The sequence below is a fragment of the Carcharodon carcharias genome, chromosome 17 (assembly GCF_017639515.1).
Source record: "Carcharodon carcharias isolate sCarCar2 chromosome 17, sCarCar2.pri, whole genome shotgun sequence".
Classification (NCBI taxonomy): Eukaryota; Metazoa; Chordata; class Chondrichthyes; order Lamniformes; family Lamnidae; genus Carcharodon; species Carcharodon carcharias.
Window position 1 is genome coordinate 18,047,344 of NC_054483.1, and position 18,548 is coordinate 18,065,891.

Genomic DNA, 18,548 nt, shown 5'->3' on the forward strand with positions numbered 1-18,548 from the left:
TGCAGCAAATTCTCAAATAGTGACCAGATACTCTGTTGTTTGGTTCTGTTGATTTGAGGGATGAATATTGGCCAAAACACCAGGAAGAAGCCCCTGCCTCTTGTTTGAAATAGTGCCATGGGATCTTTCACATCCACCTGAGAGAGCAGACAGGGCTTGAATATCCCATCTGAAAGATGATGGATCTGACAGTGCAGCGCTCCCTTGTTACAGTATTGCGAATGTTGGCCGAGATGTTTGTACTCAAGTCTCTGGAGTGGGACTTGAATCCATCAGTTTCTGACTAGAGTGCGCTACCCACTGAGCCATGGCTGAAAGAAGCGAAGGACACTGAAGTTGAATAGTTTGCCCTCAACTCCCAAATTTTTTCAGTCTCTTGGAGGCACTAACTTCTGTTGACTGTGGCTTTATGCCACTGACAGGCTGATTACTTTGTCCATATTGATATTCTTTGTATATGAGTCAAGTTGGGGTGTGTTAGCACGCTAGCAACATGACGTCCATGGCGGATCACTAGATATTCCTACCTCTAACCTAGGACTCTGAGGCTAATTATGTCACACCCACTGGCCTCCAAGTTCATCTCAATGAATTCAGCACAGACCCGTAATATGGAGTAGTCCACATGGCCTTTAGATTCTGCTCCGCCATTAAGTAAAATCATGGCTGATCTTGCACCTCAACTCCACGTTTCCTCCCAATCCCTATATCGCTTGATTCCTTGGTGCCGAGAAACCTTCCTGTCTCAGCCTTGGAACATAGTTCGGAGTGGAGAACCTGAAAGGTTCACAACCCTCTAACTGGAGAAATTTCTCTTCATACGTGTCTTAACCCCTTATCCTGAGATTACGACAGTTTGTTCTAGACTCTGCAGCCAGTATTAAACCTGAGAATTTCTTGTCTGCACGACTTTGTGCTGCACTTAAATGCCTTACGTTTCACAGTGCTCAATAAGTGTTTGCCAAGATCTAAATAAAAAAATCTTTATTTGCGGCTTTCATCGCTGTGTGACCTTTCTGTGATAGTATGTAAAAAGAAAAAGATTAGTGAAGACAAATGTAGGTCCCTTACAGTTTGAAACAAGATAATTTGTAATAGAGAACAAGGAAATTGCAGAACAGTTAAAAACCTACTTCAGTCCTGTCTTCACAAAGGAATTCACAAATAATATACCCAGAAATGCCAAGGAACCAAGGGGGAATTAAAGGAAATTAGTATTACTAAAGTAATCGTGCTGGAGAAATTAATGGGACTGAAAGCCAAGAGATCCCTCGGGCCTGATAATTTACACCCCAGATTACTAAAGGAGGTGGCCATGGAAATATTGGATGCGTTGGTTGTCATCTTCTAAAATTCTGTAGATTCTGGAACAGTACTGGCAGATTGGAGGGTGGCAAATGTAGCCCCATTATTTAATAATGGAGGGAGGGAGAAAACAGCAAATTACAGAGACCAGCTAGCCTAACAGTAGTAGGGAAAATGCTAGAGCCTCTTATAAAGGATGTGATAACAGGACACTTAGAAAATATCAACAGGATTGGACAAAGTCAACATGGATTTATCAAAGGCAAATCATGTTTGACAAACCTACTGGAGTTTTTTGAGAGTGCAACAAGCAGAATAGATAAGGGAGAACCAGTGGACGTGGTGTATTTGGATTTTCAGAAAGCTTTTGATAGAGTCCCACACAAGAGGTTAGCATGTAAAATTAAAGCACATTGATTGAGAATTGGTTAGCAAACAGGAAACGGTGTAAGAATAGGCAGTGACTAGTTGGGGTACTGCAGGGATCAGTGCTTGGGCCCCAGATATTCACAATATATATCAATGTAATATTTTCAAGTTTGCTGACGACATGAAACATGGTGCGAATGTGAGTGGTGAGGAGGGTGTTAATTTAGACAGTTTGAGTGCTTGGGCAAATACATGGCAGATGTAGTATAACGTAGGTAAGTGTGAAGTTATCCACTTTGGTAGGACAAACAGAATGATAAAGTATTAGTTAAATGGTGACAGATTGGGAAATGTTAATGTACAAAGGGATCTGGGTGTCCATGTACACCAATCACTGAAAGCAAGCATGCAGGCGCAGCAAGCAGTTAAGACAAATGGTATGTTGGCCTTCATCATGAGAGGACTTGAGTACAAGAGCAAGGATGTCTTATTGCAGCTTGGTGAGACCAGACCTGGATTATTGTGTGCAGTTTTGGTCTCCTTACCTAACAAAGGATATACTTGCCATCGAGGGAGTGCAGCAAAGGTTCGACAGATTGATTCCTGGGATGGCAGGATTGTTGTAGGCACAGAGATTGGGCTGACTAGGGCCTGTATTCGCTGGAGTTTAGAAGAATGAGAGGCGATCTCATTGAAAGGTATAAAATTCTGACAGGGCTAGACAGACTGGATGCAGGGATGATGTTTCTTCTGGCTGGTGGAGTCTAGAACAGGAGCTCACAATCTCCAAGATACGGAGTAGGCCATTTTGGACTGAGATGAGGAAAAACTTCTTCACTGTGAACTGTGTAGTTGTGGGGTGAGGACACCACTTGAGTTTTTTATTGAAGTCTTTGCAATAATTCAACAAGATTTTGAGAACTACTACTTGATGAGCAGGTCGAAGTTGGCTAATTAAGTAGACTGCGGACCACGGCTGGATCCAGGATTACCCTGTTTCACTCAAAGGTTGGTGAACCTGTGGAATTCTCCACAGACGGCTGTAGAGACTAAGTCACTGAATATATCCAAGAAAGAAATAGATTTCTGGATTCTAGAGGTGTCAAGTGGTAGGGGAGAGAGTGGGAGTATGATGTTGAGAGGATCACCCCTGATTCTATTGACTATGATCCTATTGAATGGCAGAGCAGGTTCGAAGGGTTGAATGTCCTATTTTATATGTTTTTGCCACTTGTATGTCACTGGGCCCTTGCTCATTGATATGAAATAAGAACTGGATTCTGCTATTTCCAATCATTATCCCCTTAAGATTGCATGGACTGTTCTGTGACACTGTCTCCTAACCATCACGTGTCCTGTTGCAGGAACAGCAGAGGATTCTTGGACTGGGTATCACCGGACCTGAAGGCCATGTACTCAGCAGGCCAGAGGAGGTAAGAGGATAGGTTTTCAAATTCAGGGATAACTGACCGATCTGCCTCATTTTAGGATCACGATATTTGATTAAACTCTTGCTACCATATGGAAGTCAAGCAACTTTGTAGTGGGGCAGATGGTGCAACTTTGAAATCTATTCATTTTTTTTTTTCAATTCAGCCCTCAGCTCCTGACTCTTCCAACTAGAATTTTAGCCTTGGAATCCTGCACCAACTGTTCTATTGTCCATTACTAAGTTGCTTGACCATCAAACGGCAGCAAGAGTTAAAACGATGCTGGTTCTGATGCTTGTGTCAGTCATTTAGATGTGTTGTGAATTCAGATCAGGTCTTGAAAAGCTGCTCCTGTGAAACCCAGCTGATCACCAAGTTTATGCTGTGAGTGACTAGGCTGTACAGGCTGAAATCATCTCGGAGTCCACTTCTGGCCTGTGCTTAATTAGCAGTCACCGTTGAGACATGACAGCTGGACTGAGTACTATTTAGTGGCTGCCACTGTGAAGTGTGTAGTTGTGGGGTGAGGACACCACTTGAGCTTTTTATTGAAGTCTTTGCAATAATTCAACAAGATTTTGAGAACTACTGCTTGATGAGCAGGTCGAAGTTGGCTAATTAAGTAGACTGTGAACCACGGTTGGATCCAGGATTACCCTGTTTCAAACAGGATTTGAAAATAGAACTTATTCTCACAAATTCATGTTAAGATACAGCAGTCGAGCAATATCCTTGGTCCATACATCCAAAAAGCAAACGTTTTTCAACTGCTATGCAGTTAGTTTGTATGTCAATAAAGCAATGTAAAATAAAGTACAGGTGTAATAAGTGTTAAGAGGTAAGAAGTAAGAACCTAATATTTTTAGACTATAGCTAGCCTAGGTTTAGGCTTTTTTAATTTAAGTCGGTCTATATGCACTGTACATATGATAGATCTGAATACCGAAATGCATTCGGCCCCAAAAGTTTTGGATAAAGGATACATGACCTGTAATATCTTTTTTTAACAAAACTGAAGCTGATCAAAATAAGAAATAGGAGCAGGAGGAGGTCATTCTGTCCTCTGTGCTTGCTCCATCAATCAGATTGTGCATGATCTATCTCAACCCCACCTTCCCCCCCACCATCCCCCTCTTGCTGATTATCTTGGCATTCAAAAATCAGTGCTGCACGTCTCAAATATACTCGATAACTGAGCGGCCACAGCCCTTTGGAGTAGCGAATTCCAAGGATTCACAACTCTCTGAGCAAATAAATTTCTCCTCAACTCAGTCTGTGTACCATTTACAGTACTGGTTTCTTTCTTTGAAAAAGGATATAAGTATTAGGAGCAGTTCAGAGAAGGTTCACTCAACTCATTCCTGGGATGGAAGGCTTATCTAATAAAGAACGATTGAACAGGCTGGCCTGTTTAGAAGAATTGAGAGTTGATGTTATTGTAACATAAAAGAGCCTGAGGGAGCTTGATTGGGTAGATACTGGGAGGAATTTCCTCTTGTCAGGGTGACTTGAACTAGGAGACACTAACAATAAGAGCCTCCTCTTTTAAGACGAAGGTGAGGACAAATTTTTTTCTCTTAAAGGGTCGTTGATCTGTGGAAGCTTCTTCCCCAGAAAACAGTGCAGGCCGGGTCATTGAACTTATTCAAGGCTGAGTTAGATTTTTGATAGACAAGGGAGTCGAGAGTTATGAAGTGCAGTCTGGAAAGTGGAGTTGAGACCACAATCAGCTTAGCCATGATCCTATTAAATGGCGGAGCAGGCTTCAAGTGCTGAATGGCATACTCTTTCTCTGAGGTCCTCTAGGCCCATTAATCCTGAATGGCCGGCCATTCTCCTAGTTAAGATGACACTTGAGGTTCATAAGGAATGGGTATAGGTTGCAATGGTTGAATGCAGTGCATGACAGGATGATTTCTGAGCTGCGATGACATGGAAAATATCCATGAAGGGAGCTGGTCTGGGATGAGTAATATAGGGATATGTGTTGTGGAACTTGAGAGAGAATTTGGATAAGGTTCATGACCTGGCAGCTTGTACAGTATGTGGAATGAATGTAAACACTGAGTCAAATGATTTTCTGTTCAATTATTTATGTTTTGCTTGCCACTGGCTAAGTAGTTGTGTGGAATACAGATTTTATAACGTTTTCTTTACCCATGTGCTCCATAATGTTTCCTTCTCTGCAGGTTGAAGCAGAAGCAGTGAACCGGGCCATCACTATTGCAAATCAAACCAATTGCCCACTCTATGTAACCAAAGTGATGAGTAAGACTGCTGCTGATATCATTGCTCAAGGCAGGAAGAAAGGTATGTGTCGGCCCTTCTCCTGAGTCAGGAACATTTGTTCTTTCATCCCCATAGCCTGGACCATCACCAACCCAAGGCCTGCTTGTTCAATGTTGATGACAGTGGGGGAAAAATCATTACTTTGCTGTAGGTATCATCCCAGTGCATCAAATCTCCAAATAATGGAGTAATTTTGAAGTGTATCTGTAGTGCAGAAGCCATTTCACATAAACAGTGTCTCGCAACAGCACCTGAGATGACTGGCCAATCCATTTGTGTTTTTTTTTCAATATTGTTTGGGGACAGAATGTTGGCCAGGGCACCAGGAAAACTTCCTGCTCCTCTTCAGATCGGGCCATCCAGCTGGACTGAAAAAGATAACCCCAAAGCTGATGCATGCCTTCCCTCCTGTCAGTGAGTGCTGTTTGAGGTCATGTGCTCAACTATCAAAGTGAATCCTCAATGCAGAGTTGTCGATTTAGATTTGAGAGAGCTACCATCTGAACCCGTTAGATATTGGTGGAAGTTTGGTGATGTGAAAACAAGAATGTTCTGGCCCAAAACTAAAATGGAACAAGCAGAGCTAGATCATTGCATTTTGAATCCTCTTGGTTAAAGAGGAAAGTTGTTATGAGCTGTTTCTGTAAGCCGGTGAGCCCTGTACTCAGCCCTCACAGTCATACATGCACTATGCACTATATCAGCTACATCGTCATATCAAATATTGGCTGTAGGGGAAATGTCCACTTCATTTTGAAGGCCAGAGGGCTAGTAGCATTTCGTGCAGCCATCAATAGAAATGACAGCCAAGAAACAGACCATTTGGCCCAACCAGTCCTTGTTGGTGTTTGTCCTGCAAAGATGCAGTAGTCCCAATGCTACGTGCTTGCCTGCTGTAATACGTCCAGGAGTCCCAGATGAGCTCCATGTTTAGTGACTCTCTTTATCAAGAGGAATTACTCACGTTGGGAAATTGTGGAACAGGCTGATTAGAATGAAAGTTGTGCTGAGTAACTCTTTTAGTTTGGAGCCTGCGGGTGACATATTTATGTGTGGCATTTTCAATTTTCTTTTGCATGGTAACGCAGGCACAGTAATTTAAAAGGGCCAACTTCAGTGTGGCCTGTGCAGGTACTGTCGGGGTGCCACATAGCTTGCACGAGCATTGGCTAGAATCATGGGTTCTCCTGACACAGAATGAGGCCATGTGACCTGTCACCCCTGTGCCAGCTCTTTGAAGGAGCTGTCCAATTTAGTCCCACATCCAGTTTTTTTCCACGTAACTCTGCAAATTGGACTTTAACTAAATGCCCAGTTGCCTTCTGAAAGTTCCCTATGCAATCTGATACCTTTCACATAGTGCATTCCAGATCTTAAGGGCCCTCTGTGTGATGAAATTTCTCCTTATTTCTTCTCTAGCTCTTTTACTGATTATTTCAAATCTGACCTCTGGTTACCGGCCTAATTGCCAGGTTTCTTCCTCCTTACCGGGAGTTTATTGACTGGACAAAAGGCTGGCATGGAGTGTGCGTGTGTATATGCCTGTGTATGATTTGAATCGAAGCTGAACATTAATCATGCAATACTTCTAAATCCATGAACAATGAAATTAAAGAACAGTGCATTTTTCTTTCTTCAACTCCAGGTGGCACTGAGGCTTGAAAATCAACCATCTTCCCGCAATTCAAGTCTTTATTGAAAGAAAGAGCTAATGGTACTCCCTTTTCCTGACAGGCACTGTTGTGTACGGAGAGCCGATCACCGCAAGCCTTGGCACTGACGGTTCTCATTACTGGAGCAAGAACTGGGCCAAGGCAGCTGCTTTTGTGACTTCCCCTCCACTGAGTCCTGATCCGACCACTCCAGATTACCTGAACTCCTTGCTGTCTTGGTACGTGTTTGGTTTTGTTTGCCAAGTCACTTGAGTTGCAGATTTTCTCTCGATGATGTGCCATCCTGAGCATCAACAGTTCCGCATTCACAAGTTGGGACCATTTAAGCAAAATCCGTAACTTAAGTATTTTGAGGGCAGGGAGGGTTTAGGTTGTCTCTACAAAGACTAATGAACAAATAGACTCAAAAATATCACAAGATGAATGAATGGGTAAAGTAGCACAAATCTCATCGCGCCCAAGGTTATCCAGGCATAGAGTAATTTGTCACAAGTGGCTATTGAGACTGCTTTTAATTTAAATGGGAATTGTATCTGTATTTGGTGAGGAAGGATATTAAAGGACAGAAAACGGGGTAAAGGACCCAGTAGGGAACCTTCATAGAGGTCTATAAATAGAAATGGGGTGTGCAAACGTACAACTGCAATGCTCTTTCAAGGAAAATCAGGATATTAGAACAACGAAACAGGGAAAACTCTGACGTCCTTTCAGGAAGGCATTTTTGATTGAAGCAGTTGAATATATAGATGGTATTTTGTGAAATAAGTAACTGGATACCAAAAGGTAAGGGCACTTTCTCCTCGGGTTTCGATTTTGTTAATACTCCAATCAGATGTCCTGGGATCTGTGAATTGAACCTTGGCTGCAAAAGTCAAGGGGCCCATTATTCTTTATAAAGATACTGACTGTTTCACTCTGATGTGCACGTTTGATTGTTGTGTGTATGTGAAGATGTTTTGCACAATGCTCAACTCTCACTTTCATCACACCACCACCCCCCCCCACACTCCCCCATCTGTTTTCCTGGTTATTGTAGTTTGTTTGTTCCATCAACCTTCAGTCAGATAGCTCCACAAAAATTCAACCCTTAAAGCAATAATGAGAATTGGAGAGATTTCTGAAATGTTCACATCCATTTTTCTTCCCAATTTTCCTCTGCTTCTCGGTTCCTTTCTCTTCAAGAAAGAAGAAAAAAATTCTTGCGTTTAAATCGTAGTTTCACGACTTCAGGTTGAGCCAAAACTCTTTACAACCAATGAAATCACTGTTGAAATGTAGGAAACACTGCAGCTAATTTGTGCACTTGTGACCACAACCTACCTGCCCAGTAGTCCCCAGGTAAGGATTGCCTGGGAAGTGCAAACTTTTGTTGGGCAATTGCCCTGCAATGGGAACCATCCCAAAGTGGGATTTAAATCTCAAACTTTGGATGGTTCCAACTGACTTAGAGTAATGGTTACCCAGGAAAAGTTAGAAGAATTCAAACCATTTCTAATTCTTGTGTAACTGTTGTACTGAAACCACCCCCCCCCCGCCCCCCCTCACCGCCATGGGACTTCCCTGACCCCCTCCACTCCCTCACTGACCACCCGACCACCCAACCCACACCCATCCCCCCGACCGACACCACCACAGCTCACCCACCTGCTGCAATTTACCCACTTAGCTTGCAAACCTACCTTCCCCCCGGCTTGAAAGCGGCTGGATGTTTTATACTTGGCTGCTTTATGGCAGCTCGTGCCTTAAAAAAAGGAGGCGTGGCCTCCTTGCCTCCAATTGTCCAGCCCTTGCCTCATGAGCGCGATGCCCTACAGACTCATAGACGTTTACAGCACAGAAGGAGGCCATTCGGCCCATTGTGTCCACGTTGGTCAACCAAGATCTAACTACACTAATCCCATTTTCGAGCGCTTGGCCCATTAGCCCTGGAGGTTATGACAACGCAAGTGAATATCTAAAAACCTCTTAAATATTACAAGAGTTTCTGATTTGACCACACTTTCAGGCAGTGAGTTCCAGACTCTCACCATCCTCTGGGTAAAAAAAATTCTCCTCAACTCCCCCCTTACCCAACTACCTCTGACCTTAAATCTATGCCCCCTGGTTATTGACCACTCTACAAATGGAAAAAGTGCTTTCCTATCCACTCTATCTATGTCCCTCATAATTTTTTACACATCGATCAGACACCCTCTTAGCCTTTGCAGCTCCAAGGAAAACAACCCCAGCCTATCCAATCTTTCCTCATAGCTCTGACCCTCCAGCCCAGGCAGCATCCTGGTAAATCTCCTCTGCACCCTCTCCAGTGCAATCACATCCTTCCTATAATGTGGTGAACAGAACTGCACACAGTACTCCAGTTGTGGCCTAACCATCATTTTATACAGTTCCAGAATAAGCTCCCTGTCCTTGTATTCTACGCCTCGGCTAATAAAAGCAAGTATCCCATATGCCTTCTTAACCACCTTATCCACCTGTCCTGCTACCTTCAGGGATCTGTGGATATGCACACGAAGATCCCTCTGATCTTCAGCACTTTCCAGAGTCCTACCATTCATAGCCTTGCCTTGTTAGCCCTCCCCAAGTGCATTACCTCACACTTCTCTGGGTTGAATTCCATTTGCCACTGCTCTGCCCACCTGACCAGTCAATTGATATCCTCCTGCAGTTTACGGCTATCCTCCTCACTATTTACCACCCAAGCAATTTTCATGTCATCTGTGAACTTCTTGATCATACCCCCTACATTTAAGTCCAAATAATTTACGTGCACCACAAACAGCAATGGCCCCAGTAGCGAGCCCTGTGGAATCCCACTGGAAACAGACTTCCAGTCACAGAAACATCCCTCTACCACCACCCTCTGCCTCCTGCCTCTCAGCCAATTTTGGATCCAATGTACCACTTTGCCTTGGATCCTATGGGCTCTTACTTTCTTGACCAGTCTGTCATGAGGGACCTTATCAAAAGCCTTGCCAAAGTCCATGTAGGCCACATCAAATGCATTACCCTCATCAACACTCCTGGTTACCGCCTCAAAACATTCGATCAAATTTGTCAAAAGTGACAAAGTCCCTTAACAGAGTTCATGCCTGGCCTGAGTCAGAAGGTAGGGCAAGAAAGGATCATCTGGATTTTGAGGTAGGAAACTAGGAGCAGAGTGACAATCTGTGCCACTCCGTCGAATTTCAGGTCAGATTTTCTCGTGCTGTTGATTGAAGAATAAATATTGGCCAGGACACTGGGGACAGCTCCCCGGCTCCTGGTCAAAATGTTGCTATGGCATCTTTTACATCCCCCTGGAAGAGTCGATTAGCCTTGGTTTAATGTCTCACCCAAAAGTACAGTGCCACCTGAGTGTTTGCACTGGAGTGCCAACCTAGGTTTCTGTGCACATGTCTCTGGGGTGAGACTTGAACCTACAGCTTCTGACTCAGCAATGGGAGTGCTACCCACTGTGCCACAGCTGACACCGAGTCTTGCTGGGGGATAGCTGCACAGGGAAGTGCTGCTTTCGTGCCACATTGTCCAGAGGACCCAGTCAGCAGGGAGGGGAGTGACAGGAGAGCCAAGTTGTGTGTTTCAGTTCCTGCCCCTACAAACTCTGAGCCGGACTCACTGATTGGTGGATAGGTGTTGGAAGCTTAACTATTTTTTCTTCCAAACAAAGCAACACTGGATGCTTCTAACTTTGTCATTGAGCAATTTTTCAATACAGTCTAAACTGTCGTGGTGTCCATAGCTCATTACCAATTCTCATTAGGTAGTGAAGGTCTGTTTTAAAAATATGGTTTGTCAGTCGTGTGTTAAATGGATCTAGGTAAGCACCCGTGTTGACCCTCATTGTTTCCCTGTATTTGCAGTGGTGATCTGCAGGTCACTGGCAGCGCACATTGTACTTTCAACACCTCTCAGAAAGCCTTAGGCAAGGACGACTTCACCCTGATTCCTGAAGGTACCAACGGAATTGAGGAGAGAATGTCCATTGTTTGGGATAAAGCTGTGGTAAGTACCACTCGTGTCATGGAAAGAATGAAAAACCAAGTGGTGAAGGGGCTCAGGCCCTGAAGACACTACAGAGGAGGACCCTGAGCCTCATCTTTGCATTTAAGGAGCATGAGGCTATGAGAAAAGAGTTAAGAAGCTGTGAGGCTTCACTTGCCTTGAAAGGACGCAACTAATGAGGGACCTTTTATTGAAGTTTGAGATGGAATTTGCTCCTTCAAGGCAGGCTGGGTTATTAGAACATGGACGCATGAGTTAAAAGGTGGAAGGTGCTCTCATCCTTATGGCATTCGTCATCCTGTTCCTGTTCAAAAATTAAATTGCTGAGCGATCTAGTACTGTGAAAATTGGATATCGTGGGGTGAGGGGTGCACCTACGGTATAACAACACACTAAATGGATTAAGTAGGATTTATTCTAAAGCCCAAAAGCGATCTGTTGGATGTCTTTATGGTGTTCCCAGCTTTCAAGTTGTTGTTCTCTAACCCAAATCTTTCTTGTCACAACAACAACACAGGTCTCTGGAAAAATGGATGAAAATCAGTTTGTAGCAGTGACCAGCACCAATGCTGCCAAGATTTTTAACTTGTACCCAAGGAAGGGACGCATTGCAGTGGGTTCGGATGCTGACCTTGTGATCTGGGACCCTGACATAGTCAAGACCATCACTGCAAAGAACCATAGCCTGGTAGTTTGAATGCTTTCTGTGCTATTTAATAGTCACTTCATACAAGTCTTTTTGCACAAGCAAACATATCATTGTCCAATGTTGTTACTTTAACCAAGGGACAAAAGGCTCTATATATACCCTGGGCTCTAATAGTAAATATTTACCCAGAATTTCATCAGAGCCTCTGTCACACAAGTTTTGCAGTTGAGCAGAAACCCCCATTTTTGCAGGACCTCTTGTGTTGTAATTTCTACCGAAGTAGTAGAGTGGGAGAAGCTCTCAGGAAATACCCAGCAATTCACTCAGTGTTGGTGACCCAAGTTGGGTAGTGTAGTCCTCAAATCTGGTAGCTAACCTTCTGTAAATAATTTCAATTAATGGCCAGGGGGCAGGAAGCAAAGAAGAGTTGAATGCTTTTTGAGATGGCGTGATGCAATTAGTTCTGTGTCCCAGAGATTTGTGCTGGAACCTCTGTTGTTTTACTTATCATAGAACTATAGAATTATATAGCACAGAAGGAGACCATTCAGCCCATTGGGCCCCTGCCAGCTCTTAGGTGGAACTATCCAATTAGTCCCATGACTTTCTTCATTGCCTCCAGCGTTGTGGTTGAACCTTCTACCCTTTTGAGGTGGTGCATTTCAGGTCACAATTTGGAAATATAAAGCAATTGGAGATGAGACAAGGAAAATAATAGACACCTGATGAAAATCGCAACTTAGCTGGGATGGCCAAAGTGTGAGGATAAATGCAAAACAGTGAGAGGTTGGTGGAGTGAACAGATAGGTGGCAGATTCAGTTCAGAGAGTCGTATCAGATGGTGCCAGGATCTGTCCCTGGTCTGTATTGAATTAGCTGGTTTCAGTGGACTTCAACACTTGTGGATTAGAGAAGGAAAAGCAACTGGCTAGGTTTCTTGCTCCTGATCACTACTGTGACCTCTAATGGAAAGTATTCATATACTGGCTTGTCAAGTGAGGACACAGGATTATGTTCAGTTGTAATGCCTTTCACAATCAATTAGGTTGCCAGCGCTCACTAGTCAGGTTTGGACATGGAGAACGACCACTTTGGCATGTTTCCAGAGAACTGAGCCCCACCAAGAATCAGGAGGGGATGAGAGAAAATAGGAAAATAAGTGAGTGAACCATGGGTTTTGCAGCATTGATGTAATTTTTGTGCAGGTGTGTGCGTATAACCCTGCTGCTCTCATGCTCTTTCTCCCTTGTTGCAACCAGGCGGTGGAATACAATATTTTTGAAGGAATGGAGTGTCGCGGGGCACCCATGGTTGTCATAAGCCAAGGTAAAATTGTCTTTGAAGATGGCATGATTCATGCTACTGAGGGCTCTGGACGCTTTATCCCCAAGAAACCATTCCCCGATTATGTGTACAAGAGGGTCAAAGCAAGGAGCAAGGTAATAGCTTTTACACATTGTCGTATATCAGGATTAAAAGTGGCTTGGTTTTGACTTTGTCTTGATATTCTGTGATGGGCTGTGAGGCCCTGTTGACAGGATGACCTGGTCAAGCTCAGTTTCTCCCTCTGACTCAGTAAAACTTTGAACCCTACACATCACGTGTTCCAGTGTAATTGAAAACTGCTCAGCCTTTACCCTGGAGACAGCGTCCGTGCTCATCTTTAAATTATCAATCATGTGGATACTTTGGGTTACCGTAAGGTGACTACAGCCCTTTTATTTATTTTTCTCTGGGAAGGTTGCTTTTGTGTTTTGGAGAGCAGTTTTGTTCCACGTTGGGATTTGACCACGTAATCGAGGCTCACCCTGCAGCACAGTGTGGAACTGTTCTTTGGCTGAGACATTAAACTGAGGCCTGTTTCACTGGATCAGGTTGATGGTGAAGATCCTGCAGCATCATTTTGAGAAGAACAGGGAGTTCTTCTGGTGCCAGCCTTTCCTCAACTCATGCTGCCCAAAGCAGATTAACTGGTTGTTTATTCCAATGCTGTTTGTGGGATCTTGCTATGTACAAATTGACCGATATGTTTTTCAAGTTAACAGGCTGCAGGATGTACATTGATATCATTTTGAAAAATGTCATGAATTGCTACTGTGATGACTCTGGAGCAGACTGGTTTCATCAATAAACAGTTGAACTTTGTTACAGAGACATTTTTAGTGCTTGCATGCTCGACCAGATCTCTCATTGGGGAAAACCCTGCCCCACGGATTGCCCGCACTAAGAGCTCATTGGTCGGAGCCCCTACAGTACATCACAGGACCTGTGATTGGCAGGAGGCAGTGACTGTCCATCCAGTTACCACAGCTACATAACATAAGTTTTTTTTTGCCCTTGTTTCTTGCTATCCCTGGCACATGCACCAAATTGGGTTCGTTGATCACTGACAATTTAACTTTGTCCTGGGGATGATCATTCTTCTGTTACGCACCCTGGAGAGTCAGCTAGGATTATGTGCTTAGCTCCTGATGTGGAAGATTAACACAGAAAGATGCTTCCAAAAACACAGCTTTGCAGGATAAGTAGCAAAGATGCACTTCTCTTTAGAATAGGGCAATATGCTGCTATTGAATGTTAGAATAGCCAATCCTTGCTTTTCTGCCATGAAAGAGTGCCATGTGTGTGACTTCCATATCTTTACTACAGTCTTTTGGAGTATTGGATGCAGAATGATATCTCCAGCAAGGGAGAAATGTAATTAAACAGTAAATGCTTAATGAGGATGAACATTCTGCTCCCCCTTCCCCAACCCACCTTCAAACTGTTAGTTAAATGGTCCTCAAGTTTTGGCTTCCACTACCTATTCTTTGCATTGATCACTCTGTATGAAAACAAAATTCTTCACACTGTTGTTATCTGTCTTGAGCCCATGTCCCTTGTGCTATTTTCACAGTTGCATTGTTGGTCGATGCAAAAAGAGGAGGCCTTGACGAAGAGTCATTAAGTTATTAAAAAATTTCACACCAAGTGAAATGGGCTCATTTAATTCAGTCAGCGTCTGTACATTGAAATGTAGCACTTATGCATGTTGCAAGTGAGCTGCAACAAATATTGCTTTTGTCACCATCTCGACCATATTCAGTTTTTAACGCTCTCACTTTTTGCCACCCAGTTAACAGAACTGCGAGGAGTTCCCCGAGGGCTGTACGATGGACCTGTGTGTGAGGTTTCAGTGACGCCAAAGTCTGTCACGCCTGCTTCCTCTGCCAGGACTTCACCTGCCAAGCAGCAAGCGCCACCAGTGCGAAACCTGCACCAGTCAGGATTCAGTTTGTCTGGTAAATGTGTGTTTCCTGTTTTATTACCTCTCAACATATTGATGTGGCAGTGTAATACTTTGTATTTAGTATTTGCTTTAGCTCCTTGCCTTGGTGTTTTATTGAAGTAGCAGATCCATGAAAGACGTAGAACAAGTTAATTTATGTTTGCGTTCGTGACAGTGTTTGTGACCTTTGATGGTGTGAGCCGCCTGACGCAGTGATGAGTGGAGCTCTGCAGTCTGTCTCAGATGGACTCACTTTGAAAGTGCTCGCCGATGGCGTCCCTTGCTCACTTCCTGGCATTGGACAGGGCTCCCTGAGAGAAATGTGCTTTGCCGAGTTCACCTAAGTTTCAAACAAGACGGGAAGATACTTTCGCTGCTGGGTTAGATGCAGCGGCTTCTGCTGGAGATTGTGGGAGTCAGCTCATGGCAGGACACAGCCTGTCGCCACTCGGTCTAAGACCATGAGGGGGAAGAGTGCAGAGCAAGAGAGTGCCCAGTTCTTTGAGGAAAGGTAGAGGAGCAACAATGAAAGCATCAGAAAAAAAAATGGTGCCCTTCAGAAATTGCTCACTTCACCTGCAGTGTTTGAAGGAAGCTGGTAAATGTCTTGGGCTTCACTCTTTGAGTGAAGCGGTAGACCAAGATGCGCCAGGTTTTGTTGGAAATTCACATATCCTCAATGAGAGTGCCATATGTGCTCCTTGAGTTTTAACCAAAAGCTTTTCCACAGAATGTTGTGCACTTAGTGAAAAGAAAATGTCCTTGGGTTTTATGCTTCAGACAGGGAGTGGTTGAGTTGTGTGTTTGGGGGGGGGGGGGGGGGGGGGGGTGCGTGGGGGTTGCAGAATAGGTGGGGAGGAACAAGTATCTTTTTGCATGTATCCCCCTCTGCATTCTAATTCTTCCCCCTTTTCAACAGGTGCACAGGTAGATGACAATCTACCTCGTCGTACTGGCCAGCGCATCGTGATGCCTCCTGGTGGCCATGCGAATATCACAACGCTCGGATGAACCTCCATTGTGCAGTGGTGTTGGCGGAGCCGCCATCTTTTTTTCATCCATTTATTATTTTTTTTTAAGAGCCTGTGATGGTTACTGTGGACAAACAATCCTGTATTTTGTGTAACCTACTCCGAGTATTATATTTATCACCAACAGTTAAATTAAGAGAGAAACGCTCTCTCATTCTTAAAACCTACACCTGATGCAATATGACACACACAGTATTTAAGAGATGAAGGAGCTTCTGCATCCATCTGGCTTGAGGGAGATGGAAGTGACTTCACTGGAGCTGTACATCCTCCTACAATAGAGTTGTCAGAATGTTTCCTCTAAGCTTTGCGGCTGAACAGTAATCAAGAAGTTCCCACGCAGATTGAGGAATAAGTCGGCCCCTTTAATTTCACGACCATGCAAAATGATTTGAGAGGGCTGCAAACTTGACTAAATAGGCTACGCTTAACAAAAAAAATGAAGGTTCATTAGTCCTCATTATGCAGCAGTTTTAATCTAGTTGAACTCTCAGTTAAGGGGTGGTCAGTAAATCAGTGCCAGAACGCAATATGTTTCTGGTATATATAGCTTATATTCTGCAGAGATAAATTACAGTGTACAAATATTGTTTAAATTATGTTTAACAGGGCTTGAATTTCAATTTGCTAACCACTTGTTATTAAAAGTGCACACAACACAGTTTTTAAAAAATGTCCTAAATGTGCGACAACTGATGGATTGATTATTTGGTTGTGCAGGGAAGATTTTTGTTACTTGTGGAAAAACTCTGGCCGCTGGAAGTTTGGAGCAGAATGGTGTAAATACATAAGGCAGCGTCCGAAAATGAAAACACAGGTTGATACTAACTCGTCCTTTCAGTTTCAGCCTCTGAGGGGCCTGCTGGAAATTTCCAGCATCCTTTGGTTTTAGCTTTTAAAATGCCATTTGCTTCCCAACTGTGAGTACCACACACAGCATTGTTAAACATAACTTGTACTGAGAAATGGAAAGCATTAAGTAGGTGAGGCCAAGGCTGAGGTTAACTCTGAGAACAGAAGAATGGGCTTTTAAGGACAAGGCTGCCTGACTAACCAGTTTGCTGCTTTCTTACCCTATTCATGGGCTACCACCCTTCCACCACTTGGAAGCCTCTTCCCAGCTCCCCTGTGGGATGGTCCACTTTCCTTTGACACAGTACGTCGTGAGGTTTTGCCTATATGATCTCAACAGGATTCACTGTTGTCTTCCTCTATGGGTGCTTAAAGCGCATTTTTCCTGTTGTAATTTTTCAGATTGGAAACACTACATGGGCTAGCAAGCAGCATGTTCATTGACGGCTTGCTTGAGTTTATCACTGGATAAGCCTAATTCATACTTGGGGGAGTTTCAAAGATTAATTGACCGCAGTGACTTGATGCTCTAAAACTCATTGTAGTTTTGAAATGTCGTCTTGATGGCTTTTATACCCTCCAATCCTGTACTGTATTCTTGTTAAAGAAACTACTTTATGTTTTCATGGCATTCCTGATGATGGGGTTCTGCTCTTGTACTTTTCTTCCTCCTTTCATTGTTGTGTTCAATAAAGGTCTTGTGATTTATCCCGTTAGGGAAGGTTGATAAAATACTGTGTTTTACTGACATGAACAGCTAATAAAACACATTGCTGTTTAACCGTCTCAGAGTGACTGGAATTTGAAAGCTGACCACTGTGTGTGTGTGTGTGTGTGTGTGTGTGTGTGTGTGTGTGTGTGTGTGTGTGTGTGTGTGTGTGTGTGTGTGTGTGTGTGTGTGTGTGTGTGTGTGTGTGTGTGTGTCGTTGCTTTGAGAAGTGCAACCATTAGCAGCGTCATTTCTGGGAGAACTGGAGGCAGGAGTACCTCAGGATATTGGTGATGGTGGGTTGGTGCCATGAATTCAGGTGCTGACTGGCTAGTCTGTCCTTTTTGCTGCTACTCTTCTTCCTCCAAAAGACGAAGGATGCAGAGGAATTCTATATGGGAGATCTATTCTTTTCTCTTTAAAAGTTGGATTGGAAGGGATTGGATGCCCACAGAGGTTATCAGTAAATATGCATTAAAATCAATAGCAAAGCGAAATGAGTAAGATACAATCACCAAACTTTTCATGGTTCTGATGATATTTTGACTACAGAAATCCTGCAAGTATCAGGTCGGATTTGGAACCATTTTTACTGGGTGCTTGGTGCTTAGTATTGAACTAAAACAAAGCAGTTTTGAATGTAAGAATTTTTGGTGGACGTCTCCTTGCATTTGTAATTCACAGAATTGTATGAGTAATCACTGCTGAACCGAATGCCATCTTCCAACCTTTATAAATGACATTATTCAAAACTCTGCTGGTTCTGGTGGCAGATGGCAGTAGCAGGCTGAGAGCAGGAGCTGAGTAAGGACCATTGCTTGGCTCTATCACTTGGCCAGCAGGGCTGTCTTTCTCAATGTTGTGGTGCTATTTCTTCAAGTGTGTCCAATAGAGGAGCAGGTGGTATTGGCAGTCAAACAAGGCACCAGGGCATGGAAAAGAAGATTGTGGAACTTCAGGAATCTGTC

At 43.6% G+C, this 18,548-nt stretch overlaps 1 protein-coding gene across 4 annotated transcripts in view; it reads left to right on the forward strand.

The window, feature by feature from the left end:
• Window positions 1–17,587, forward strand: part of LOC121289574 (dihydropyrimidinase-related protein 2) — a 58,645-nt gene extending 41,058 nt beyond the window's left edge. For 3 of the 4 annotated variants that reach the window (XM_041209118.1, XM_041209120.1, XM_041209117.1), the window contains 8 exons: window positions 3,039–3,107; window positions 5,294–5,414; window positions 7,128–7,284; window positions 10,930–11,071; window positions 11,589–11,759; window positions 12,980–13,159; window positions 14,836–15,007; window positions 15,908–17,587. In XM_041209118.1, coding sequence (XP_041065052.1) covers window positions 3,039–3,107; window positions 5,294–5,414; window positions 7,128–7,284; window positions 10,930–11,071; window positions 11,589–11,759; window positions 12,980–13,159; window positions 14,836–15,007; window positions 15,908–15,999 — 1,104 coding nt within the window. In that variant the 3' untranslated portion in view covers window positions 16,000–17,587. The remainder of the gene's footprint in view (window positions 1–3,038; window positions 3,108–5,293; window positions 5,415–7,127; window positions 7,285–10,929; window positions 11,072–11,588; window positions 11,760–12,979; window positions 13,160–14,835; window positions 15,008–15,907) is intronic. The other variant, XM_041209119.1, reaches the window with a different exon arrangement.
• Window positions 17,588–18,548: the final 961 nt, after the last annotated feature.